The following is a 27,370-nucleotide window of genomic DNA, read 5'->3' as shown; positions in this document are numbered from 1 at the left end:
TACAAATTTTAACATATTTTATTGATTTAGGGGCCAAACAAGGCAGCATTTGGTCAGTTAAGAAAGGCACCTCATTGAAAATAATACATCACAGTGCTGTTGAGTGATCCCAGTCACAGGATTTGAGAATGGAAAGGACAATCTTTGGATGACATAGCTTAGGACACTTGCTCATTTATTTAAAAGAGTCCCTTCACACACTGCAGATAAAAGAAGGCAAGAGCATAGGATTGTGGCATGTGCCGGGTAGCTGTGAGAGGTTACTCATGAGAGTAGGTAGCCTAGTAAATTAGTGGTAAGTCAGGGGAAGGGAATCAGCCTCCCTTTCCATTTCATTCCCTTCCCCCTCCCCTTGATTCCAGTTTGCTTGATTTGTTGAGCCACCATCCCTATGAATACACCTTACATCTCTTTCAAATGTGGAGATGGTTTTTTGATCTTACAGTGTGTGGAACCAGGGTCAGTAATCAAAGCCTCCCTGTTCCAAGCTATAGACAGACAGGACAACAATTTGATTTCCTGTACTCTTGGTCTGGAACCCATGGGGTTCTGAGATAAAAGCTGAGGTCTTAGAGTACTGGCTTTAAAAAAAATATTTTCACCAGTCCAGAGTAAATGAAAACCCGATTCCTTAGAAATAATATTGTATCTCTCTATTTCTACCCCCACCCTCCAAGCATGGTGTTTTTTAAAAAATTAATGTTTCCCTTACACTTTAAAAACTCTCACCTATGTATAAAAAAACTGCTACACTACAATAACACTGCCGTTGTTCCAAGTATTCCTCTGAGCCCCTCACCAGCCCTCCCTCACCATCCTCACCCTGACCACCCTTCCCTTCTGCCCAGCACCTAAGAGCAGGGATCACGCCGCGGGGTGATGAGCAGTGTTGCAGTCTCGCCTGGCCTTCTGATACTAGGCTGAAATAGAGAGGAAACAAGAGAGAACAAAATGGGTTTTTAAAAACCAAGTACATATCAGAGGAGGCTGGCATGTAAGCCCCAGCAACCAAACGCATTAAACACTGGACATTTCTCTGACAGGTAAAAGCAGAACCTGCTGAGGCTGAGGAACACTGGAATTAAACGAAGCATAACCAGAATCCTAACCATACTCAGAAGGGTATATGCATTCCCTATGAATCTTCTAGTTCTTATGGGCAGCCCAAATATTACTTGTACATGTTGTATGCACACGTGAATCTATGTGGATGGATGACAAATATTTGGGCGAGGATCATGCACATTCAATTAGCAAACATTCAGGGACCTCAACTTTGAGTCCAAGTGCTTACAACTGTCCCTAGTTAAAGGGGAGCTGATTCTAAGATTCATGATGCCACTGTCACCCAGAGAGGGATCCCAGACCAGGCACACACAGCTGACAGTTTTTGTTTCACTCCTCTTCCTTGCCCATTCCCAGAAGTCATGTGCTTCCCAGAAACACACAAAGCCAGACTGAGTTTCCATTAAGAGTGGGTGGAGCTAGTTTAGAGCCAGGAAAACAAAGCAGGACAGAGGCAGCAGACACTCACATGGACTAGGCAAAGAGGGAAGCAAGGTGGCCAGGTACTCATGCCCAGTTGCCATGTGGATGGCAGATAAGACCTCTGGTAGTCTCACAGACGGCAGGAGAGCTCAGGTCAGGAGGCTGCACACTTTAGAGTCCACTGAATCGAGTCAGCAGCAGATTATGCTGAGGCTGGCAATATTATTTACTGGATCTGCCACTGACTTTCTAATGGTTTTTCCAGAGGCGGCTGTTTTTGTGGTCCTTCATAGCAGTCTGTTACTTCATCTGTTTGCCACAAATCAAACCAGAGACCAAAAGACATAGCAGGGACCTTAGAAAATGCTCAATAGTTGGGAAGCTAAGGTTATGAATAAAAGCTGGTTACTGTCACAGGTGGTCTTATTTCTGGGTGATCTTTTCTTGGGGAAGTCCATGGCTATAGCCATCATAAAATTAGGGGTGAAGGGTTGGATCTAGAAGGGAGAGGGTTTGGGCTTAAAAAGAACATATCTGATTTCAGTTTTATGTCCTGGAGGGAGACTGGGTTTGAATAAATACTGATCAAAATGAATCCAAGAATAGATCACACACTGTTTTGTTCACACTTGGAAACGCAGGCAAACATTAAAAATAAAAGCAAATAAACCTACCCTGGTCTCTCTTTGGGGAAGTAGATTTGACTGCTCTCAGATGATCAGCCAGGATGTTCAGAAGGCAATCTGAATTCAAAAGGACCTTTCACCTGGTTTAATTCTCTGGCAACAATTCAGTTTTCAAACCCAATTCCCAAATAATCGCTACTTTTCAGCATCATGATGCAGATCACAAAAATATTCCAATTTGGCCTGGCTCTTTTTATGACGATATCCTCTCCCAGTAATTTCTGTAACCTGCAACATAAGTGCCTTTTTCCTTCCACCTAGGGGGAAAAATTAATGATCCCTGTTCACACACTGACTCATGTGGGTTTTCATTATGGGTCAGAAAACAAAATGGAATTCTCTGTCCATAATGTGCCATCAGGAACTGTGACCCTGCCTGACTTCACATGATCCTGGACTTCTATTCAGCTGCTGGAAATGGAAGAAATACTATGAGGTTCTGGAATTGCGGTCCCTGGAAGATTACCTGGGTTAGTTCATTTTGGTCAAAAAATAAAATCAAAAGTATGGTTAAAGAAGTAAACAGCTGGGCTGGGTGTGGTAGCTCACGTCTGTGATCCTGGCACTTCGGGAGGCCAAGGTGGGTGGACTGCTTAAGCCCAGGAGTTCAAGACCAGCCAGGGCAACTTGGCGAAACCCTGTCTCTACAAAAAATACAAAAATCAGCCAGGTGTTGTGGCGTGCACCTGTAGTCCCAGCTGCTCAGGAGGCTGAGGTGGGAGAATTGCTTGAGCTCCAGGAGGCAGAGGTTTCCGTGAGCCAAGATCGCGCCACTGCACTCCAGCCAGGGTGGCAGAGTGAAACCCTGTCTCAAAACAACAACAAAAAAGGAGTAAACAGCTGGTAAAGCAACCTAGCCTAAAACTTACAAAGTAGGAGAGTGAACACATACGTACATGCATGTACACACACACACGCACACACACATACACACAGATGAGATGAGAGTAGCACACACGCCAAAGATACATCAAGCAAGTGCTTTTTTAATCAATACATCAAATGATATTTTTGCTAGCCTGAGGAAGCTTCTCTTTGCCTGTCCTATCATTCCCAGCCATTCCCTCACAGGGATAGGAAGAAGAAATTCCTTCTTGGACCCAACATTAGATAAACATAACCAAGTCTTTACATGTGGCTTTGGAGAAGGCTGCTAGGATGCTTGCAAACACGACGTCAGGGGTCTGGGATGCATCGATGGCAGAGTGGATCCCCCGTTTCCTGTAGTACTCTATGAGTGGGGTGGTTTGAGTGTGGTAGGCTTGCAGGCGGATTTTCAAGGTCTTTTCATTATCATCTGATCGATGAATCAAGGGTTCCCCGGTGATCTGAGAACAGGAAGACAGTGATGAAAGGCTAGGACTGTTAGCAAGGTTTTCTTATTCCATGCCAGATGCAGATCTGAGATGGGACCATTCTGCCCAGGATGCTGTCTGTTCCCAAAGCCCATCAGAGACAAAGACAGGCAATCCAGACCCTCTCCAATGAAGAACTTTGCTACTCCCTGGAGCAGAGCAGTTGGTGAACAGAAGTCAGAGAGTTTGTCAGAAACACCAACTGCGAGGAAAGGGGCTCATGAGGGGAAGATAGGCAATGACTTTCTCATCTTTGTGCTCAGGCGATTCAGCTTCCAAGATAAACACTTCTAGGGTCAAAAGTAAGTCAAAAAGGCCCCTAAAACCAGGAGAATACATCAAAATCAAAGATACATTAGCAATTGTAATCTTAGTTGCTTAAATATTTAGCATATTTACTAGAGTGTCACCCATCAACATTCTAAAAGTGGCAAGTAAAATGAGAAAGAACTTTGAATAGTAGAATTAGCAAGTTTGCAAAACGTGACAAAGTTGCCATAACGGCTCTGGAACCTGTATTTATAGAACCTGGATGACCTGATGTACTTGTTCATAGGACAAAGGTAAACCCAGGAAATTCTTACTGTTGCCTGCATGCTTTAAAACAGACCATATAGACTATGGCAAACGGTGCAGTGACCATGTATGAAACCCCAGGACACGGTACAGCAGCAGTAACTATAAAAAGAGAATATTTTTCTGGAGGACTGGTCATCAAACTTCTCTTCAGTGCCACACTCTCCCCACTCTCCAATTGTAGGCTTTTAAGAAACCTTCTCCTAATTAGCTGATCACTTAGGTGGCCATGATGCCAGAAAGGGGCTGCTCTTGACAGAAGACAGGTACAATCTGGGCACTGCGAAAAGCTAGCACCACTGGTAGCAACCTTGAGGCCAAGCAATAAACCATCTGAGGAGACACTGAATAGATCTGACACAGGCCATGTGATTTACTTGATAGTGTTATTTTTCATGACTAAGTTAGTAATATTGGTAGAAATAAAAGGAAGATGGAAAGAATAAAGGAAGAAGAAAACAGTGAAGAAAGGGGAAGGAAAGAAAAGGAAATTTTTTGTCCTGAGTTTACATACGTCATCTTTCATGGGCTCTTTTGGAGGGTTGAACTCCTCGTGGTAGGAACGGCCACTCTTGGGGTGAATCAGCCTGAAAGACAGCAAATGAATATGAGTTAGGTTAACTGACAGTACGCACCTGCACTCCACTCTAGGGGGCTCCGGAATGACAAGCAGAGACAGGGACGCTGGATGCAAGGACCCAGCACCCAGCAGAAAATGCAGCTAAATCACTGGGCTTCCAGGAGAGCTTATGCCAGTGGCAGAGTATATTTTCTATTTTGCCCAAACATTATTATGAGTATCTGGCTGAAGAGCAAACTGCTGGCATAACTACCTAATTCAGGACTTGAGAGAAGGAACTCTGGTGCTGGTCTCACACAGCCAACCATTCTATTCACCCATTTACTCAACAAACATTAATAAGTATCCCATTCAAGCCTTAAGCTGAATTCAGAGGCTACAAAGCAATGAGTAATGATCCCTGCTCACAAGTAGTGCTTAGTGGGAGCGACAAATGTGGAAATAAATAACAAACCTGATAATCCTTTAACAGAGATTTGTACAAAGTGCTATGGGGGACAGAGGACAAAGAAATGAACTCTACTTTCTAACTTAGTTTGGTTACAAAACCAGGAAGGTACTAACAGGAAAAATAATTCCCATGGATGCAAACACTGCCAGATAATGCAACACATCTTTTCGATCACACAGATAAAAGACAGCCTAACCCTTATGGAGCAATATTCAAGTCATCGGGAAAAATGACTTATTAAACAAGTTGTGGAATACAGAGCTCAACAACAGGCATTTATTTGGCACTGAATGTATAGCGGGCAGCTGCATCTGTGCTGAGTCCCCACAGGCAACAAGCCCATGTTCCTGACTGGGAATGGCCACACCACAGGAGCCTAGAAACCTAAGGAAAGGAGGCCAAGCTCTGCTCAGCAGCCAGGCCTTGCTTCAGTTCTGTGGTTTCTCAATTCTCTGCCAACCAAGTGTTTGTTTGCTTATTTAACTAATGGTTGCTTTTCTCATGAAGGTCTATTAGACTAGAGCTCCCTAATATTTTTCACCATTTGGCAGGCATAGCAATATTTGGGCTGGGCCCAGCAGCTTATGCCTGTGATCTCAACACTTTGGGAGGCTGAGGTGGGCAGATCACCTGAGGTCAGGAGTTCAAGACCAGCCTGACCAACATGGCGAAACCCCGTTTCTACTAAAAATATGAAAAATTTAGCTGGGTGGCAGGCACCTGTAATCCCAGCTACTTGGGAGGCTGAGGCAGGAGGATCGCTTGAACCTGGGGGTGGAGGTTGCAGTGAACCGAGATCATACCACTGCACTCCAGCCTGAGTGACAGAGCAAGACTGTCTCAAAAACATAAATACAAATTCTATTCAATTCTATTTAGACTATTGAAGTAGCACCTCTGTAAAATGTGCTACTTTCTTTTTTGTTAATCACGGCATATTTTGGGGGACAAGATGGTCCACTTATGGCATAAAGTGGCACTGGGTTATGGGCAGGAGGGAGGCGACAGTAGAGAAAATAAGCTATAGAGTAATGCCTTGATATCCATGGGGGGATTGGTTCCAGGAGGCCCCTGTGTGGATACCAAAATCCATAGATGCTCAAGTCCTTGATATAAAATGGTACAGCATTTCCATATAACCTATGAATATCCTCCTGTGTACTTTATTTTATTTTTGAGACAGAGTCTCACTCTGTCACCCAGGTTGGAGTGCAGTGGCGCGGTCTCTGCTCACTGCAAGCTCTGCCTCCCGGGTTCACGCCATTCTCCTGCCTCAGCCTCCCAAGTAGCTGGGACTACAGGCGCCCACCACCAAGCCTGGCTAATTTTTTATACATTTAGTAGAGACGGGGTTTCACCGTGTTAGCCAGGATGGTCTCAATCTTCTGACCTCGTGATCCACCTGCCTCAGCCTTCCAAAGTGCTGGGATTACAGGTGTGAGCCACTGTGCCTGGTCTACTTATTTTATTTTTTGAGACATGGTCTTGCTCTGTTGTCCAGGCTGGAGTGCAATGGCAATGACCATAGTTCACTGTAACCACAAACTACTGGGCTCAAGTGACCCTCCCGCCTCAGCCTCTGGAGTAGCTGACTACAAGCATGTGCCACCATGCCTGGCTAATTCTTCTATTTTATTTAACTAATTAATTTTATTATTTTTTTTTTTTTTTGAGAGAGTCTCTTTCTGTTGCCCAGGCTGGAGTGCAGTGTCATGGTCTCAGCTCACTGCAACCTCTGCCTCCCGGGTTCAAGCAATTATCCTGCCTCAGCCTCCTGAGTAGCTGGGATTACAGGTGCCTGGCACCATGCCCGGCTAATTTTTTGTATTTTTAGTAGAGACGGGGTTTCACCATGTTGGCCAAGCTGGTCTCAAACTCCTGACCTCGTGATCCACCCACCTCGGCCTCCCAAAGTGTTAGGATTACAGGTGTGAGCCACCGCGCCCGATCTAATTTTTTTATTTTTAGTAGAGATGAGGTCTCACCATGTTGCCCAGGCTGGTTGTCTTGCATACTTTAAATCATCTCTAGATTATTTATACCTAATACAATGTAATGCCATGTAAAGAATTGCTATACTGAATTTTAAAATTTGTATTATTTTTTATTTTCTTCAGCTTTCCTGGGTTATATTTATTGGTGGTTTTGTTCTGAATATTTTTAATCCACAAATGCTTGAATCTGTGGATGAGGGAACCATGGATATGGAAGGCCAACTGGACAGAGGAGTAAAGGTTCCTGTGACTGCAGTCCTGTACTGTGAAGTTGCACCTTCCATCACTTGAGTGCCTGGAAGGATTCCTCTGATGCATTCATTCAGAAATGGCATCCACTGGGAGAGCCAGGGAGAGGAGAGAGCAGGCTGCTGGGCTCAGCAGCAGCAACTTTGGGAAGGGCTGGGGGCATGAGATACGGACCAGGATATTTTTTTACCTTCTAAAGAGTACAGGGCACATAGCAGCCAGGCTGCAACAAATATGACTCCCACACACTGCTCTTTTGCCATTCACAAAATGTTGCCCACCCAACCTCAGTTAGAAATCTCCATCACAGGGGCAAGGGACAGCATTAGGAGATATACCTAATGCTAAATGACCAGTTAATGGGTGCAGCACACCAACATGGCACATGGATACATATGCAACAAACCTGCACATTGTGCACATGTACCCGAAAACTTAAAGTATAATAAGAAGAAAAAGAAATCTCCATCACATCATGTGGATCATAAACAGGCTCCTAGATGGTATCCTTATCTGTTTCTCCTTGCCCTAATTTACCTTGGACACCAGGACCAAGCTAATGTTCTTAGAATACTGTTTTTGCCACAACACCCAGTGGCTCAAGAATATCTCATGAGTCCTGAACCCCGTCAAGTCTATCTACCCTCTTTGGTTTGGCAGATCTCCCCAGTAAAGCTCTTCTCAACAGCATTCCTTCTACCTTCCTGCCCCCCAGACCACTGGGCAGACATGTCTGCTACTAGCCTCAGCGAAAGCCCAACCCATACTCATTCCGGCTTCTCCTCCCTTCTGGGAAAGGCTCACTGAAATACTCTTCATCGAGGAAGAGTTTGATGTTATCTCTATCCTAGGCAGCCTTTCTTCCCTGTCCCCAGGCTTTCTTCTTGGACTTCCTACTACACTGAACAGCCCAAGTTTCATATATGACTCTCTGAGGTTATCCTAGAGCCTCTCGTGGTCCTCTGCTCCCAGGGTCTAGTACTGTGCTATGCAGGAAGCAGGTATTCAGGAAGCTGGGCCCATAGAATCAAAGGTCTCCAGTATCACCTGGTTCTGCTAATATGTGCTTAGTGCCTCAGAGACCCCAGGCCTGGTGATGTCTTTACTGTTAACCCTACTGCTTCTGGACCTACATCAACTTTGTCTACTCTGTGCCCAGTGGGAATACAAAGAAACAGAAGTTCCTGCATTAAAGGAGCTTATGGAATAGCTGGAGACATGTAACCTGGACATTTGAAAAGAAAATGAATACAAGGTAGAGCCCACTGTATTTCATATCACTTTCCAGGATAATAGTGATAACCCTGTACTGTCTATTCACGTTTGTCTCTCTTCTTGAAGGTACGGACTACAAACACATGGAAGAGATGTTCAACCTCATTAGGAAATCAAAGTAATAATGTCTGAAATAAGAAAACATTTTTTCCCTAATCCAAAAATTTACATGCATTATAATGGCCATAGTATCATTTTAACAGTGGCTAACTGGAAGAAACACAAATGTACAACAATAAGGAAATAAGTAAACAATGGTTTACCTACTGTGAAATATCACACAGCAATTAAAAGTAATGGTCATGGATGTCTGGTTCAAGATGGTTGGCTGACCACTTTCCTGAGACACCATTAAAATGACAAAGACATAAAAAAGCTACAGCCCACAATAAAGAAGGGAATGGAGGGTCCATTTGCAGTTGAAAGCCTCTGTCATACTTCTGGAAGGCACAAAGCAGATGGCAGTGATTAGTGAAATAGGGTAGAGAAAACTGTAGCCTGAAGCAGTGTTGGTCTGTCAGAACAAACGTGTCCAAAAGCAGAGGCATTTCTGTGTTCAATGCTATTACAGAGAAACAAACATGTTAAAACACACACACACACACACACACACACACACACACACACACACACACACACACAGTGGCTGTACTATGAGCAAATTCTTCCTCCATTTTCTAAACTTTGTACAGATGGTTGTTATTTTTATAATTAATAAAAAGTCTACAGCAAAGTATGGCAACTCCAGCTGAAATCAGATTTAAGGAGCACTAAAATGGAGGAGATACACATATAAAGAAATTCACATTTCTTTTTTTTTTTTTTTTTTTTTGAGATGGAGTCTCGCTCTCTCACCCAGGCTGGAGTGCAGTGGCGCGATCTCAGCTTGCTGCAAGCTCTGCCTCCCGGGTTCACACCATTCTCCTGCCTCAGCCTCTCCGAGTAGCTGGGACTACAGGCACCCGCCACCACGCCCGGCTAATTTTTTTGTACTTTTAGTAGAGACAGGGTTTTACCGTGGTCTCGATCCCCTGACCTCGTGATCCGCCCGCCTTGGCCTCCCAAAGTGCTGGAATTACAAGCATGAGCCACCGTGCCCGGCCAGAAATTAACATTTCTTAAGCACCTAATATAGGCAAGACTTTGAACTATGCATTTTATGTTACCTAACACGTGCAATAGCTTCTCAAAGCAGGTGTTATCAACCCCCTTCTACATATGAGGAAACAGCCTCAGAGGTTAAGAAATGTGCCTAGGGTCACAGTTAAAAAATGACAAGAGGCCAGGCACAGTGGCTCACGCCTGTAATCCCAGTACTTTGGGAGGCCAAGGCGGGTGGATCGCTTGAGGTCAGAAGTTTGAGACCAGCACATGGCCAACATGGTGAAACCCTGTCTCTACTAAAAATACAAAAATTAGCTGGGCATGGTGGTGCATGCCTGTAGTCCCAGTTACTCGGGAGGCTGAGACAGAAGAATTACTTGAACTGGGGAGGCAGAGGTTGCAGTAAGCCAAGATCGCACCACTGCACTCCAGCCTGGGTGACAGAGTGAGACTCTGTCTCAAAAAAAAAAAAAAAAGCAACAAGAGCCGGGCGCAGTGTCTCACACGTGTAATCCTAGCACTTTGGGAGGCCGAGGCAGGCGGATCACTTGAAGTCAGTTCAAAACCAGCCGGGCCAACATGGTGAAACTCTGTCTCTACCAAAAATACAAAAAAATTAGCCAGCCTTGGTGGCAGACACCTATAATCCCAGCTACTTGGGAGGTTGAGGTAGGAGAATTGCTTGAACCCAGGAGGTGGAGGTTGCAGTGAGCCAAGACTGCGCCACTGCACTCCAGCCTGGGCGACAGAGTTAGACTCCCAGAGCAAGACAGTCTTGCTCTGTCACTCAGGCTGGAGTGCAGTGACAAGAATGAGATGCTGTCTGACTTCAAATCCTTTGCTCTTCTTTCCATATCCCGATCCCATCTCACCACTTCAGTGGATGTCACCAAATAAAATCAATCCGTGTTGAAACGGCACTAAGCTTCATGGCTGGAATTAGGCAAGAGCAATTCTCAGAGTTTGAGAAAGCTCTGAGAAGCATGAAAAGGGACCTTCAAGGGACAAATACCTTCCTGTGATTCTTCGGATCAGCAGAGAGTCTGGGATGCTGAATTCAATCACAGAATCAAGCTTCTCTTTCCTCTTCTCCATGAGGTCATCGAGCTGTAAAAGAATGTGTGGCCCACCTAAGCTACCAGAGCTTGGTTAGACCCATCTCCTTCAAAGGAATTAAGAGAAGACAAAGGACAAGAGTTTGGTCTCATGCAGTAGTAATATAAAAACTAAGCTACCCACCATTTCTGCCTGCCTCACAGTCCGAGGGAAGCCATCCAGAAGAAAACCATTTTTGCACAAAGGGGTCTCCAAATTCTTCTCAATGAGCTCCACTACCATTTCATCACTCACCTGGAAGTTAGGAACAAAATAGCCTTGGGTTTAAATCCATTACCTAGGTGACTGACATTAGCCCAACTCCACAGCCAAAAGTTTGTGTATATAACCTTATTACTAAACGGCAAGTTTTCTTGGACCCAAAGAAGCAAAAATAAGAGCAAATGTGAAATGGCTCCATTTGGAAGATCCAGTTTCATAATTGTATCTCTGTGGTTGCCAAATACACATTCTCGTCTCTTGAAATTCCCCTGTATCCCAAAACTCTGGGTGAGGGAAGACAGATTCCATTACTTGTTACTTCACCAGGAGAGCTTTGTATCTTAGGTCCTGAAAGTCCCTCCTGCCACTAGAGTCCAGAGTCCAAACTGTCAGATAACAGCTTATCAGCAATCAGTGATCCTCAAAGCACAGGAAATGTGAGGACAAATGGCTGAGAGACCACCTGAGAGAGTGCCAGGAGAGAATGGGGTTGACCAAAACACAGGCATCAGCTTTCCCTGTTCCACAGCTGTCATTAGGCTAACAGTAACGTGACTGATGTGTGTACTTGGTTACACATCTGGGCCATCCTGGACATGAGGAAACAGAGAAGTTCACCGAATTGGCAAGATTGGGTCAGAATCAAGGAACTGAAGAGCCAAGCCAACACTCTCCCCTCACATTTTTTTTTTTTTTTTTTTTTTTTTTTGAGACAGTCTCATTCTGTTGCCCAGGCTGGAGTACAGTGGCACAATCTCCCCTCACCGCAACCTCTGTCTTCCAGGTTCAGGTGATTCACGTGCCTCAGCCTCCCAAACAGCTGGGACTACAGGCGCACACGACCATGCCCAGCTAATTTTTTGTATTTTTAATAGAGACGGGGTTTCACCATGTTGGCCAGGCTGGTCTCGAACTGGTGACCTCAAGTGATCTGCCTGCCTCAGCCTCCCAAAAATAGTATTACAGGAGTGAGCCACCGTGTCCAGCCCTAAGCCAATACACTTCTGAGTCTCTCTAAAACCCCAATAAGGACCTCTCCCAGTTTTCAGAAACTGGTTTTTCTCTTGGGCTGTTATAGAAAGAAAAGTCTCCAGCCTGTAGTGAAGCCTGCCCATCTTGGCAGCTAATGCTCTTATTTCTTGGTGCTAACTGTGAACTTGGGGACAAAGTACACACTCTGCAACTAAGCGAAGGTTGGAGATAAGCAATCTCATTGCCACATCTCAATTTTTTCTTAGTACAGAGTCTTCTGTCAAGACTCAAAGTCCAAAATATCTAGCTTTCTGGTTTGACTCAGAGATTCAATTACATGAAGGGAAAACTAGATAGAAATGGGCAGGCAGGTGGGCAGGCAGAGGTATCATTTGATACAGCTACAGAATCTCAAAGCCTAACAGAAGGTAACTTGAGGATTAAAGTAAAGCCCAGCTCCTTCCCCAATCAACATTCTAAGATCAAAAAAGACCAGAAGACCAAGCACAAATTGACTTCTGAAGGTGATTCTCAGAGGCCAAGTTCCAGAATAACTCAGTTATAATTAATCTAGCAATCTTTGATTAGTGCCAGAAAATAATAGATTGTATTTGTCCAATCAGGTCAACTGGCCTAAAGAAGGAGAAAATGTGGCTGGGCATGGCAGCTCACACCTGTAATCCCCGCACTTTGAGAGGCTGGGGCAGGAGGATTGCTCCTGGGTTGAGCTCAGTTCAAAACCAGTGTGGGCAACACAGTGAGACCCCATCTCTACAACAACAACAACAACAACAACAACAACAACAACAACAACAACAGTAGCAGGGCATGGTGGTATGTGCCTGTAATCCTAGCTACTCATCAGGCCGAAGAGGGAGGATCACTTGAGCCCAGGAGGTCGAGGCTGTAGTGAGCCATGATTGCGCCACTGCACACCAGCCTGGGTCTCAGAAAAAAAAAAAAAAAAGAGAGAGAAAATGCAATTATAGTCCTCATATAAGAAAGATTACCTTTGTCACAACTGCGAAGTAATTGCTTTGTTACAGAACAGAACACAGAGCCATAAAGCAAGTTAAAAAACACTTCTGTGACTTCCTAAATCCTCTCTTGAATACATCTCTGAGTTCTGGCCTAGGGACAGCAGTTTCATTTCTGGCTCTAAAATTTGGGTATATAACAAAACACATCAGCACAGAAAAACTTCAAGAATACTATGAATGAGTACCATAAATTCAGAACAAACAAAATAACTTGCACTCTAAAAAGTCCTATAAGGCCAAGCGCGGTGGCTCACACCTGTAATCCCAGCACTTTGGGAGGCCAAGGAGGGTGCATTACCTGAGGTCAGGAGTTTGAGACCAGCCTGGCCAACATGGTGAAACCCCGTCTCTACTAAAAATATAAAAATTAGCCAGGTGTGGTGGCAGGTGCCTGTAATCCTAGCTACTCGGGAGGCTGAGGTACAAGAATTGCTTGAACCCAGGAGGTGGAGGTTGCAGTGAGCCAAGATTGCACCACTGCACTCCAGCCTGGGCGACAGAGTGAGACTGTCTCGGAAAAAAAAAAAAAATTCCTATAATCTGCCAGTTCGTTAAAACACCCTCTAGCACATGGTTGTTCAACAGAATTTTGTCTGATGATGGAAAGTTCTGTTATCAGTGTTGGCTGGTAAATACTTGAAATATGGCTAGTGCAACTGAGGAACTGATTTTTACATTAATTAAAATTAATCTAAATGGCCACCTGTGGCTGGTGGCTACCATACTGGACAGTGCAGATCTAGATTCTGAGGAATATCAACACTCATTGGTACCACCAAACCTACCAGTTTCCCAGCATCCATAGTTGCCTTCAGCTTTTTTCCTAGCTCTGAGCCAGAAGCCACCATGGCCCTCAGCATGTCCCCAGTAGCCAAATGGCAGACACAGAAGTTTTCAGCCAATCTGGGTGCCTATGGAGAGGAAGACAAAAACCAAGATCCCGTTACATTACAGGCTGTGGAGTCAGACTGCCTTGGTGTGAACCTGGCCCTGCCACTTACTAGCTATGTAAACTTGGGCAAATGCCTACTTCCTTACCTGTAATGGGGATAAACGTACCTTATATTACATTCTAACATACAGTGATTATAGGGTTATGGTAAGAATTACATGAAATAATATATGTAAAGCAGTTAAAACAGTACAACTAGCACACAGGAAGCAGTCATAAATATTAGCTATTATCACTATTTCCACTCAACACAATAGTGACACATAAGTTTCAGTTTCCCCATTATAAATGGGAAGACTTGCTGGGCATGGTGGCTCACACCTGTAACCCCAGCACTTTGGGAGGCTGAGGTGGGAGGATCACGAGGTCGGAAGTTCGAGATCAGCCTGACCAACATGGGGAAACCCCGTCTCTACTAAAAATACAAAGATTAGCTGGGTGTGGTGGCACCTGCATGTAATCCCAGCTACTCAAGGGGCTGAGGTAGTAGAATTATTTGAATCTGGCAGGCAGAGGTTGCAGTGAGCCGAGATTGTACCACAGCACTCTAGCTCCAGCCTGGGCGACAGTGAGACTTGGTCTCAAAAAAAAAAAAAAAAAAGAGAGAAGAATAAAAACAGTACCAACACTTCACATGGCTGCTGTGAGGTTTAAATGAGATCATGTATATAATGCACTTGGTACAATGCCTGGCACATAACATGTGCTGAATAAACATTTGCCAAAGGGATGAATGTATAATTGTCATGTACTACAGCTACTGGGTCAGGGAGGCAACTAGGAGCAGTTTGCCCCCAGGCAGAACTGGGTTTTCCTCCTTCCCTGTCACTAAGTAGCTGTATTATGGTGGCCATCTCACTTTTCAGTTTCCTTATCTGTTTAAAATGAAGGCAAAAAAGGCTCCATCTCAGAAGGTAGCTGTGAGGATTAGATGAGATATATACAAAGAGCACTTGGCAAATAATAAGCACTTACATACTAGTTTTAGGAGGCATTATAGTATTTTGGTCAAAAGCACAGGCTTGAGAGTTAAACTGCCTGGTTTTCAGACTCCAGGTCCACTAACCATTATGTAAAATTGACTTAAGAAGTCACTTCACCTTTCTAGGTTTCAAATTTCCTCTAAGTAAAATGGAGATGGTATTAGTATCTGTATCACTGGGTTGATGAGAAGATTATATAGAATTCAGTATATGCAGGCCCTAGCACATAGTAAGCGCTCAGTGGGCACTGGCTGTTACCATAACCCCTGTCCTAATCCTATATTCATTCATACAAAAAGAAAACATTTACTAATGCCTTTCCCAAGAACCCTGTCAGGAGCCTGGGAAACAGATGAATAAAAGGTATCGACCATGTTCTGAAAGAGCTTATATTTGGTGAATTATATATGAGAATGAAGAATTCGAACAGGAAGAGACCCTAGACAGCCCAACACTGGCTTTGCAGTGGGAAAAAAAGAATGCAGAATTTACAAGGAATATAATCAGCTCAAGGAGCTCGATCTTAGCTTTTTCTATTCAATGGTTTTATAAACTAAGTAGGTTTAGATCCCGATTCCAACAAATCAGTTCACTGGGAGTTTTCTTTTCTTTCTTTCTTTCTTTTTTTTTTTTTTTTTTTTTTTTGAGACAGAGTCTCGCTCTATCACCCAGGCTGGAATGCAGTGGCACAATCATGGCTCAATGCAGCCACGAACTCCTTGGGCTCAAGTGATTCTCCTGCCTCAGCCTCCCAGTAGCTGGGATTGCAGGCACATGCCACATGCCTGGCTAATTTTTATATAATTGGGAGTTTTCTTAGGTGCATGCTTAGGTGCACACAATAAAAGGTACATAGATAGGGCTGGTTTGTGATTCATGGACCAATTCAGTTAAAGCAAAGAAATGACTTTGTAGCAAAATGGAATCTAGTGAGAAGGCATTAAAAACTCTGTACTTGGCCAGGTGCAGTGGCTCACACCCGTAATCCCAGCACTCTGGGAGGCCAAGGCAGGTGGATCACAAGGTCAGGAGATTGAGACCATTCTGGCCAACATGGTGAAACCCCGTCTCTACTAAAATACAAAAAAATTAGCCGGGCATGGTGGTGCATGCCTGTAGTCCCAGCTACTCAGGAGGCTGAGGCAGGGGAATCGCTTGAACCCAGGAGTTGGAGGTTGCAGTGAGCTGAGATTGCACCATTGCACTCCAGCCTGGAGACAGAGCAAGACTCTATCTCACAAAAAAACAAAAAAACAGCAACAAAAAAAACTCTGTACTCTGGGTCGGGTGCAGTGGCTCACACCTGTAATCCTAGCACTTTGGGAGGCTGAGGCGGGCGGATCACCTGAGGTCAGGAGTTTGAGACTAGCCTGGCCAACATGGTGAAACCCCATCTCTACTAAAAATACAAAAATTAGCTGGGCGTGCTGGCATGTGCCTGTAATCCCAGCTACTTGGGAGGCCAAGGCAGGAGAATTGCTTGAACCCAGGAGGTGGAGGTTGCAGTGAGCCAAGATCCAGCCCGGGTGAAGAAACAAGACTACGTCTCAAACAAACAAACAAAAAAACCCAAAAAAACTAAAATTCTGTACTTTGCAAAACCAATGAATGTCAGGAGCCCTGACAATGAAAAACCAGGCTGGCACTGTGGCCATACATCTAGAGAGTGCTTTCTGCCAATCTTTCTCATTGCTGTTGAAATTAACCTGGGTAAACAATTTGGAGGTCAGGCTTGCTCAAGTGGAAAGGCTGACCAAAACACCACAGAGAAGAGCTGTTAGCACAGAACCTGTTCTATTTTTATCACTCCCAAACTGCAGGACTCTTATGCACTGTTCCAGGTGATTGGATTCTACAGCTAGATGAAAGAACACACGCCAATAGGGAAGAAAACTAATTCCGGCCGGGTACGGTGGCTCACGCCTGTAATCCCAGAACTTTGGGAGGCCAGGGTGGGTGGATCACGAGGTCAGGAGTTCAAGACCAGCCTGGCCAACATGGTGAAACCCCGTCTCTACTAAAAATACAAAAATTAGCCAGGCGTGGTGGTGGGTGCTTGTAATCCCAGCTACTCAGGAGGCTGTGGCAGAGAACTGCTTGAACCCACGAGGTGGAGGTTGCAGTGAGCTGAGATCGCGCCACTGTACTCCAGCCTGGGTGACAGAGCAAGACTCTGTCTCAAAAAAAAAAAAAGAAAACGAATTCCTTCATTTTCTGCTGGCTGCCTGGGAGTCAATGTAGGCTGTAAAGAGCACGTATGGGTTTTGAAGTCAGACAGATTTACACCTGATTCCTAGCTAAGGCACTCAGTAGCTGTGTGATCTTGGGCTAAGTACTTAACTTCTCAGAGTGTCAGTTTCCTCGTCAGTTTAATGGGGATAATGACTACTACTTCACAGGGTTCTTACGAGGATAAATGAAATAAAGTACCAAAAACATCAGACATGCAGCAGGCATTCAATAAATAAAAGGCTTCCTTCCATGGTCTTTCTTCTTTGCATTACTCTTTATTTACAGGCTAGAAAAACCTAATGAAATAACTTTATTATAGTACCCTCACACTTCAAACTTATGCTTAAAGCAGCCATTCGCAGACTCTAAATCACTGGAGGAATGCTGTTAAATGCAGATTCCGGCTGGGCGCGGTGGCTTACACCTGTAATCCCAGCACTCTAGGAGGCCGAAGCAGGCGGATCATCTGAGGTCGGGAGTTCAAGACCAGCATGACCAACATGGAGAAACCCCGTCTCTACTGAAAATACAAAATTAGCTGGGCGTGGTGGCACATGCCTATAATCCCAGTTACTAGGGAGGCAGAGGCAGAAGAATCGCTTAAACCCGGGAGGCGGAGGTTGTGGTGAGCTGAGATTGAGATCGTGCCATTGCACTCCAGCCTGGGCAACAGGAGTGAAACTCTGTCTCAAGAAAAAAAAAAAAAAAAAAGCAGATTCTTGGCCGGGTGGGGTGGCTCACGCTTGTAATCCCAGCACTTTGGGAGGCGGAGGTGGGCGGATCACGAGGTCAGGAGATCGAGACCACGGTGAAACCCCGTCTCTACTAAAAGTACAAAAAAATTAGCCGGGCGTGGTGGCGGGCGCCTGTAGTCCCAGCTACTCGGAGAGGCTGAGGCAGGAGAATGGTGTGAACCCGGGAGGCGGAGCTTGCAGCGAGCCGAGATCGTGCCACTGCACTCCAGCCTGGGTGAGAGAGCCAGACTCCGTCACAAAAAAAAAAAAAAAAAAAAAAAAAAAAAATGCAGATTCTAGTTCAATAGGGTAGGGCGTAAGCACCTGCATTTTAAGCAAGCTTCCTGGCCTGGATGAGTGGCTGGGCTCTAAACTACACCTTGAAGAGCAGGGGTCTGAAGCCCACACTCAGTGATAGTCTGTTGCTGTCAGCCAAAAACTGTTGCTGAGCCCAAGAAACAGGCTCCTCACCTCTATGAAAACTCTGTGTGGGGTGGAGGACTCTGGGGTAATTGATGGGAATGCTAAAACCACTAGAGAGACAGCACGGTGGGCTGAGTGGTTCTCAAATTTCAGTGTATTATCAATCATCTGGGGCATTTCCTAGGCCCACCTTTAAAGTTTATGATTGAGTGGCTCTCAAGCAGCACCTCAGGTTCTGATGGATACAGTTTGTGAAGCCCTGATGTAGTGGCAGAGACTGGGTTTTGTAGTGGGACAGATCTGGGTTAGGAAACGGGCTCTACCGCTGTCATCCTGAACAAATTACATTACCTTTTCTAAGGTCTCGTTTTCTTTATCCATAGAACAGAAAACAGTGTCTATCTGCTGAACTGTTGTGGGGATTTAATAAGATTACGTATGCAAAGACATCCAGCATAGCGCCTGACAACTAGGAAATAAAGGGAAACTATCAGTCCTAGAGGTTTGGTTTAATCCCAAATTCACCGGTCTTCTCACCTTGCAACCATCATCTTCTTATTAGAAATGAGGTCTTGCTATGTTGCCCAGGGTGGAGTACAGTGGCTTCACAAGTGTTAGCCCACTACACATTGGCATGGGAATTTTGGCCTGCTCTTTTTCTGACCTGGGCCAATTCACCTCTCCTTAGGCAACCTAGTGGTCTCCTGCTCCTGGGAGGTCACCATATTGATGTTGAACTTTTTTTTTTTTTTGAGATAGGGCCTCACTCTATTGCCCAGGCTGGAGTGCAGTGACATGTTCATAGTTCACTGTGGCCTCAAACTCCTGGGCTCAAGCAATCATCCTGCCTTAGTCTCCCAGATAGCTGGGACTACAGGCATGCAGTACCATGCCCGGCTAATTATTGTATTTTTTGTAGAGATGGGGTTTCGTCAGGTTGCCCAGGCTGGTCTCCAACTCCTGAGCTCAAGCGAGCTGCCTGCCTCAGCCTCCCAAAGTGCTGGAATTATAGGCACAAGCCACCGTGCCTGGCCTGATGCTGAATTTAGTGCAGACACCTGATAAGCATAGCACACTACAACCCCAAACTCCTGTGCCCAAGCAATCCTCCCACCACAGCTTCCGGAGTAGTTGGGACTATGGGCGCATATCACTGTGCCTGACACAATCATTTTTGTGCCTCCAGTCTTTGTCACTCCTGCTGTCAATGTTCCTACACATGCAGCTAGAATCATATCTTAAAACACTGTTGGATATGCTACCTACCCTCCAAAACGTACACATTCCGAAGCCTTCAACATCTCTGTGCTACAACAGGGGAAGAGTCCAAATATCTTAGCCTGGCACTCAGTTGCCCTTCACAATCAACTTCTAAAACCTGCCAAGCCCTCCCAACTTACTTCCACAAGTGCCCTGTGTTTACGTCCTGCACCACTGCAGACAAACTGCTCTTATGCGTGGTTCCCAAATACATAGCATAAATGCCTCTCCAAGGACCTCAACACAAGCTCCTCACTCCACAGGAATGCCCTCTCTGCTCCAATATTGGTCTAAGCCTTTTCTGTAGTACACTTCTGAGTACATTTCTCCCATCAAAAGCCTAACTGGGCTGGAAGCAGTGGCTCACGTCTGTAATCTCAGCACTTTGGGAGGATCACTTGAGGCCAAAAGTTTGAGACCAGTCCGGGCAACACAGCAAGACTCCACTTCTACAATTTTTTAATTAGCTGGGCATGGTGGCAGGTACTTGTAGTCCAGCTACTTATGAGGCTGAGGTGGGAGGACCGTTTGAGCCCAGGAGTTCGAGGCTTCAATGAATTATGAACATGCCATTGCACTCCAGCCTGAGTGACAGAGTGAGACCCTGTCTCCTAAAACAAAAACACCTCCCCAACTACCCCTTCTTCCGGTGAGGATTCATACTAACATTAGCTAACTTTGAGCATCTGCATCATGCCAAGCAATTTTCCATGCATTGTTTTACGGTACTTAGTATGCATAATACATAATAAACCCATGAGGTAGGAACTATTTTTTTTTTTTTTTTTTTGAGACGGAGTCTTGCTCTGTTGCCCAGGCTGGAGTGCAGTGGCGCAATCTCAGCTCACTGCAAGCTCCGCCTCCCGGGTTCACGCCATTCTCCTGCCTCAGCCTCCGAGTAGCTGGGACTACAGGCGCCCGCCACCACGCCCGGCTAATTTTTTGTATTTTTAGTAGAGACGGGGTTTCACCGTGGTCTCGATCTCCTGACCTCGTGATCCGCCCGCCTCGGCCTCCCAAAGTGCTGGAATTACAAGCGTGAGCCACCATGCCCGGCTGGTAGGAACTATCTTTAACTGCATTTTACAGATGAAACTCAGGGGCTAAGTTGCCCAAGATCACAGAGCTAGTAAAAGAACTGGCAACAGGCCAGATTACCAAGCCCTAGCTCTTAGCCATGACACTATAAGGCTTTAAGACAAACAACCCACAGAGCCTTAGCGGCTATCCTCCTGGAAGGGAGCACAGGAGGATTTCAAAGTGCTGGCAATATTCTGTTTCTTGATAATGGGTGTAAGCTACACAAATCTGTTCGCATTGTAAAATAAATCAAGCTGTTCACTTATGATATTTGCACCTTTTTCTAGGTATCTTATAGCTTAAGGTTTTTTTTGTTTTTGTTTTTTAATCACAGAAACCTGTGTTTGCATTTCAGCTGTCTCTTAACTTACTGAGGAAATCATTACCAACCTCACTGGGTGGATAGGAGGATGAAGAGGAGAACTTCAGCAAATTGTAGTTCTTGTTCTATCCCTGAACTAACCCAACACTCAAAGTCACTCATCTGATGCTTCCCACCTGGCACCCTGCACTTGTATGTATTTTTCCATTCATATTCATTTCTGCCTCCATCTAGATTACACAGCAACAATGTAAAATAATGACTACTCAAGAGTCAGAGAGACATGAGTTCAAATCCTACCTTTGCTACTTACTACATGTGTGTCCTGGGGCAAGATAAAGTCTCTGAGCCTCAGTTTCTCTGTCAGTAAAAAGGACCTATCTCCTAGTGTTATAGGATTAAATCAGATGATGCATGTAAAATCTTTAGCTTGGGGGTCTGTCACATAACTGAGCAATGGGTGACTATGTTGTAATTATTACACCCTCCTGACATGCATAGGGTAGGAGAAAAATCTAACCTGGGGCAGTAGATAGCAGCAGAAAGAGCAGGAGCTTTGGAGTCATTCAGATGCAAGCTCTGTAAATTACTTGCTATGTAGCCTAGAGAACAAGCCATTCAAACTTCAGTTTCTCCAACTGTAAAAGGGGAAATAAGAGTGTGGGTCTCAGAGATGTTGCGAGTATCACTGCAATGACATAACTGATGCATCTGACCCATAAGACTGCCTAAGCGTGCCTGGCCTCGAAGAATTGGGCATAAGTTTGACACATGGAAGAAATGAGGGGGGGTTGGCAAAAAAAACAAGAAACATACCTTTGGTTTTGACCACACCGAAGGAGCATCCAACCCCAAAAGGGAGGCAAGGAAATAAAGTTATTTAAATAAAATAACCCAGGTATTATAGATGTTTTAAAACATTACATTGATGCAAAAGCAAGTAGTTTTGAAATATTTAACTACTTTAGTTAAAAGTGAGGAATTTTAAAAGGAAACATTATTTCAGTTATGCAACATAAAGCACATAAAATACTGAGTTACGCAGGTATAACGAAGTATAACAGGAAGAAAACAAACATTACTGAGCAGGCACTAGGCACTAACGCCAGGTTAGGGATTTTACATGTAAGATTGCAAACATCTGCCAATGGGAGCCAAGCAGGCAATGCAACTGTATGAAATGAGTCAAATGCAAGCAACAGGCGGTGAAGAGGACCATGCAGGGGACAGGAAGACACACAGACCATCCAGAGCAGCAATGCCACACAACTGCAAGTGACTGCTGCCACACTGGAATGGAGGCATCACTGCCAGGTCTTCTGGTTTCTCAAGAGAAACTGGAGCTCTGAATTTTTAAGAGAAATTGCATAACCGAAAACGCTCTGTGGTCAACTTACTATTTTGAAAGCTGACAAAGAGAATAAATCAAGCATTTATCCTGACTTTTCTATACCAACCATATCACAGGGTAACGAAACAGTAGATGAGGGGAAGTTTCTCTTTATAGAAATATTTCAGCTAATAAATGACCAGGGAACAATATAATTAGAATACCACCATTTCACCATCCATAACGAATTACTGAACCTAGACACTGAATAGCATGACTGTAAACACCACAGAGACAAGCAAATACCATGTGCCTCCTCAGGGAGAGCACAGCACCCACCACCTGTGAAGTAGTTGGGCCAAAAATTGAACCTGAATTGAATTAAGTATATGCTAATTAAGTATAAACCACCAATTTACAGGAAATAGAGCAGAGGAAAATGTTAAGTACACCAGAGGAATACAACTGAAAATTCCCAGAGAGTGGTATAATACTACCAGAAAAATAATCCAATTTCTGGGGCCGGGCGTGATGGCTCACGCCTATAATCCCAGCACTTTGGGAGGCCAAGGCGGGCGGATCATGAGGTCAGGAGATCGAGACTATCCTGGCTAACGCAGTGAAACCCTGTCTCTACTAAAGATACAAAAAATTAGCCAGGTGTGGTGGCGGGCACCTGTAGTCCCAGCTACTCGGGAGGCTGAGGCAGAAGAATGGCGTGAACCCAGGAAGTGGAGCTTGCAGTGAGCCAAGATCATACCACTGCACTCCAGCCTGGGCAACAGAGCGAGACTCTGTCTCAGAAAAAAAAAAAAAAAAAACAAAAGAAAAAGAAAAATAATCCAATTTCTTCAGCAAAACCACAAGAAAAAAAAGAGAAGGGGAATTTATAAATTAAAAGAAAGGATGGGCACAGTGGCACATGCCTGTAGTCCCAGCTACTTGGGTGGCTGAGAGAGGAGTCTGGTAGTTCAAGACCAGCCTGAGCAACATGGCAGGACTCCCATCTTTAAAACACTAGAAAAGTTAGCCAGGCATGGTGGCACGCACCTGTTATCCCAACTATTCAGGAAGCTGAGGTGGGAGGATTGAGGCTGCTGTGGGCTATGAGTGGGCTACTACACTCCAGCTTGGGCAACTGAGCAAGACCTTGTCTGTAAAAAAAAAATAAATAAAAGAAACTTTTTTTTTTTTTTTTTGAGACGGAGTCTTGCTCTTTCACCCAGGCTGGAGTGCAGTGGCGCAATCTCGGCTCACTGCAAGCTCCGCCTCCCAGGTTCACGCCATTCTCCTGCCTCAGCCTCTCCGAGTAGCTGGGACTACAGGCGCCCGCCACCACGCCTGGCTAATTTTTTGTATTTTTTAGTAGAGACGGGGTTTCACCGTGGTCTCGATCTCCTGACCTTGTGATCCGCCCGCCTCGGCCTCCCAAAGTGCTGGGATTACAAGCGTGAGCCACCGCGCCTGGCCAAATAAAAGAAACTTAAAATTATCACATTGGTAACACAAAAGAAAATTTGAATAAAAATTGTTGATTTTTTAAAGGATATTATGCTTATGTTTTTAAAAATTATCTTTTAGCAATACATACTAAAATCATTCACAAATGAAATGTTATGATGCCTGGGAGGTGCTTTATAATAATTTGTGAAGGGAGAATGGCTGGAGAAGTGATGGCCACCAGTTAATGCTTGGGGCTGAGTAAGGGCTCATTATACCATCCTGTCTTCTTTTGTGTATTCAAAATTCTTCATAATAAAAAGTTAAGGTGTATGGGATGTGTCTGCAGGCTAAATGTTATTGTAGGCTACCATTTGCAAACTCTGATTTAAGATCTTTTTTTTTTTTGAGACAAGGTCTCACTCTGTTACCCAGGCTGGAGCGCAATGGTGAGATCTCAGCTCACTACAAACTCTGCCTCCAAGGCTCAAGTGACCCTCCCACCTCAGCCTCCTGAATAGCTGGGACTACAGGCATGCACCACCATGCCTGGCTAATTTTTGCATTTTTTTGTAGAGATGGGGTTTTGCCATGTTGCCCAGGCTTGAACTTTTTTTTAAACTCCACAAAAATACATACAACCAGCAGTATTCCTATTGTTCCAACTCTGGAAAGTGTACAGAGGTTAAATGACTTGTGTAAATCTTATCCTTTCAACTCCCAGCTCTAATCACATCCCCTCTATTTCTACAAAGCCCTCTCTGACCAACTCTCACCATCATGCACCCTTATCAGTCAACTCATTAGTATAATGTTCTTCTAAACTTCCTGAATAAATCATGTCTTACACTGAAATACATCCAAGTTGAAGGAGGGGAAGGGAGATGTGTTACTAAGATAAAAGGGAGTCAAAATTTATTGAGTACCTACTATATAACAGGCTGTCATCTAGGTTGTGGGTGCTTGATACACACACACATATATATAAAATAATCTTCCAGTATCATTATGAATGTTTATTTGATGAGGGCAAGAACTTTATCAGTCTTGCCCAATGCTTTATATCCCCAACGTTAGGTGCTCATGAAATGCTGAATGAGCAAGGGAGGTATTATCCCCATTTTTCAGGTAAGAACACTGAGGCTCAGAAGTTACATAGCTTGCTAAATTATAAAACCCTTGTCCCAGTACTATACTAGTATAGGTTGTCCACTCCATAATTACTGAAATTATTAACTTCGATATGAGTTAAGAAAAAAATCTCATGGCATAGTGGCTTGTGCCTATAATCCCTGCACTTCGGGAGGCCAAGGCAGGAGGATCACTTGTGTCCAGGAGTTCAAGACCAGCCTGGGCAACATAGTCAGACCCTGTCTCTACAAAAAATTGTTTAAAAATTAGCTGGGCATGGTGGCATGTGCCTGTACTCCCAGCTACCTTGGAGGGTGAGGTGGGAGGATTGCTTGAGCTCACACCACTGCGCTCCAACCCGGGCAACAGAGTGAGACCGTCTCAAAAAAAAGAAAAAGAAAAAGAAAAACAATGAAGCATTTGAGCTACTCTGTTTATACTTGATCACTCAGAGCAAAAGTCTGCAGAGTCTAAGATTAAACCTCCCTAAGCTGCAGATTACCCAATAAATGAGTGTGGCTGCAACGGGAAAGAGATGTCAACAACGCTGAGGATAAAGGAGAAAGGGATCAGGCACAGGTAAGCTCCAAAGAAGAATCATCTCAGTCTGTGGAGAGAAAAGAAAGTTGTCTTTTCTGACCTAGTGCCCAGGTCACAGGAATGAATGGAGTGTTGCAGAACTTCTTTCCTTATCACCCACATTAATCTGTGACATTCATCCACTTCCACTAACCCCATCAAGGGCCAAGTAATGTGCTCGGTGCCAGAGGGGGTACCAAGAATGAGTAAGATAGTCTGTTTGCCAAGATTTTTAAAACTTGGCAAGTGCTAGGAAGAGAAAAGCGGGCACTGGACAGTCCTGATTCCCTTTCATTTGGGAGCTCAGACTTCCCTCTTTGGAGCCTAACAAAAGCCAGAGGCTTACGGCCCCAGGGGCAATGCCAGACCCCACGCAAGAAGGGGACATCAATAATCCAACCTGTGGGCTTCCAAATCCGAAATGAGATCATCAATCCCAACCCTAATCTACAGCCCCATTATGTCCCAGATCTAGAAGGGGCCCAGATCCCAAGTGGGGCCCCTGTTGCCTGCTAGGGCAGATGGTAACTTCAGACTCTAACTCCATGGCTCCTGAGGTCTCAGGCTCATGAAACTCATTTCACTAATTTGGGAAAGCCACCTGACCTTTCTGGGCCTGTTTTTTAACCTGTTGATTGATAAAGTTAAAATTTCAAGTTCCCTATAAACAACAACAAACAACAACAAAATAAAAAAAGGAAAAAATAAATAAGAACCAAAGGGAAGGAAGATATAAACAAACAAAAATAATAAAAACAAAATAAAAAAAATTCAAGTTCCTTTTCATCTAAAATCATTTGAGTCATCCCAAGCTGCTTAGCCTTTAGTAGCCTCAGGTCCTAACTCCAAGCCAGGTCCCATGAGCACTCCCAACCCTTATTGTGGACACTACTCAAAGGTTGCGACTTATGGCTCTCCAGGCTATAAACCAGTTCTACACATTCACCCCCAACTTTCAAACAGGGAGAGCCTTAGGTTTCCTCCCATCTCAATTCAACTGGCTCACACAGCACATGTCAGCTCTCACTCTGCCCCACGTGTTGGAGACGCTCCTCCTCCCCTCCCCCTAAGTCATAAATCACTATCAAAATCTCCCGACCTCCAGTGCCTGGAATGTAACCCTGATTCTGGACAATTCACCTCCAACTCGCAGGAAACCTGGGCCATAAAGCTAACTGCCTCCATTCAGCCTGTAATCTAGATGCCTCGGCCCAGGGCTCACTCTACTCCTCAAACCTTTCCAGTCTCTAGACCCTTAGTGGAATTAATCAGCCCTCACATTCCCTAACACAACACTTCAACACTGAATCCCTCGGGCACTCCAATCCTAACTCAGACTGCCCCGACCTCCAATTTGGACCCTCCCCGAAATGCCTCACCAGAACCGAGTCCCCAGCCAGCGTTCCCCGCAGGCCTCAGTCCCCGGCCCGTTCCGGGCAGGTCCAGGGCTTCTAGATCTCCGGCCGCCTTGACCTTGGAGTTCAGCAGGCTCCGCCGCCAAGCCCAGTCCTGCCGCTCACCTGGGTGCCTTTACCGGCCCCGGGAGGCCCCAGCAGCACGGCCCGGATGCCTTTAGGATACTCGGGTTCTGCCGCTGGCACGCTGGGAGCCATGTCCGCCGAAGTCTCTCACTGCCACCAGCTCGCACACCTCACAGGTCCAGTGCTTCCCAGGCCAACGCACGCACGCCACGCACGCCACGCACGTCACGCGCGCCCACTCGCCGCTCACACTGGCCCATCGCCGCGTCCGTCATCCCGTTCCGCCCGCCCCTGAGCACGACGGACACTTCACTTTACCAACTGCACGGCGATACT

At 45.0% G+C, this 27,370-nt stretch overlaps 1 protein-coding gene across 7 annotated transcripts; it reads right to left on the bottom strand.

Moving 5' to 3' along the window:
• On the bottom strand, positions 1-27,370 carry AK2 (adenylate kinase 2). 7 transcript variants are annotated; one of them, XM_055255605.2, is made up of 7 exons: positions 27,074-27,370; positions 13,873-13,998; positions 10,998-11,108; positions 10,771-10,865; positions 4,620-4,692; positions 3,307-3,502; positions 1-920 (listed from the first exon to the last, which is right to left on the bottom strand). In XM_055255605.2, the coding sequence occupies exons 1-7, from the start codon at positions 27,164-27,166 to the stop codon at positions 916-918; spliced, it is 699 nt and encodes a 232-aa protein (XP_055111580.1). In that variant the 5' UTR covers positions 27,167-27,370; the 3' UTR covers positions 1-915. The 7 variants fall into 7 exon arrangements, with proteins under 7 accessions (XP_055111580.1, XP_055111582.1, XP_055111587.1 ...); XM_055255607.2 differs by having other exon boundaries at positions 10,795-10,865; positions 27,074-27,244; XM_055255612.2 differs by adding an exon at positions 21,594-21,711 and having other exon boundaries at positions 1-3,502; positions 27,074-27,199.

This window comes from Symphalangus syndactylus, chromosome 12 (genome assembly GCF_028878055.3).
Source record: "Symphalangus syndactylus isolate Jambi chromosome 12, NHGRI_mSymSyn1-v2.1_pri, whole genome shotgun sequence".
Taxonomy (NCBI): Eukaryota; Metazoa; Chordata; class Mammalia; order Primates; family Hylobatidae; genus Symphalangus; species Symphalangus syndactylus.
Note: the sequence above shows the minus strand (reverse complement) of the source record. Positions and strands in the feature narration are given on the sequence as shown.

Bases quoted from the DNA above. Each gene is read 5' to 3' on its own strand.
- AK2 (XM_055255604.2), bottom strand. From the start codon at position 27,166: ATGGCTCCCAGCGTGCCAGCGGCAGAACCCGAGTATCCTAAAGGCATC. The intron at 10,866-10,997 runs GTGGGTAGCTTA...ATTCTTTTACAG, and splicing joins CTGTGAGGCAGGCAGAAATG to CTCGATGACCTCATGGAGAA. The intron at 4,693-10,770 runs GTATTTGTCCCT...GCTGTCTTTCAG, and splicing joins ATCCGAAGAATCACAGGAAG to GCTGATTCACCCCAAGAGTG.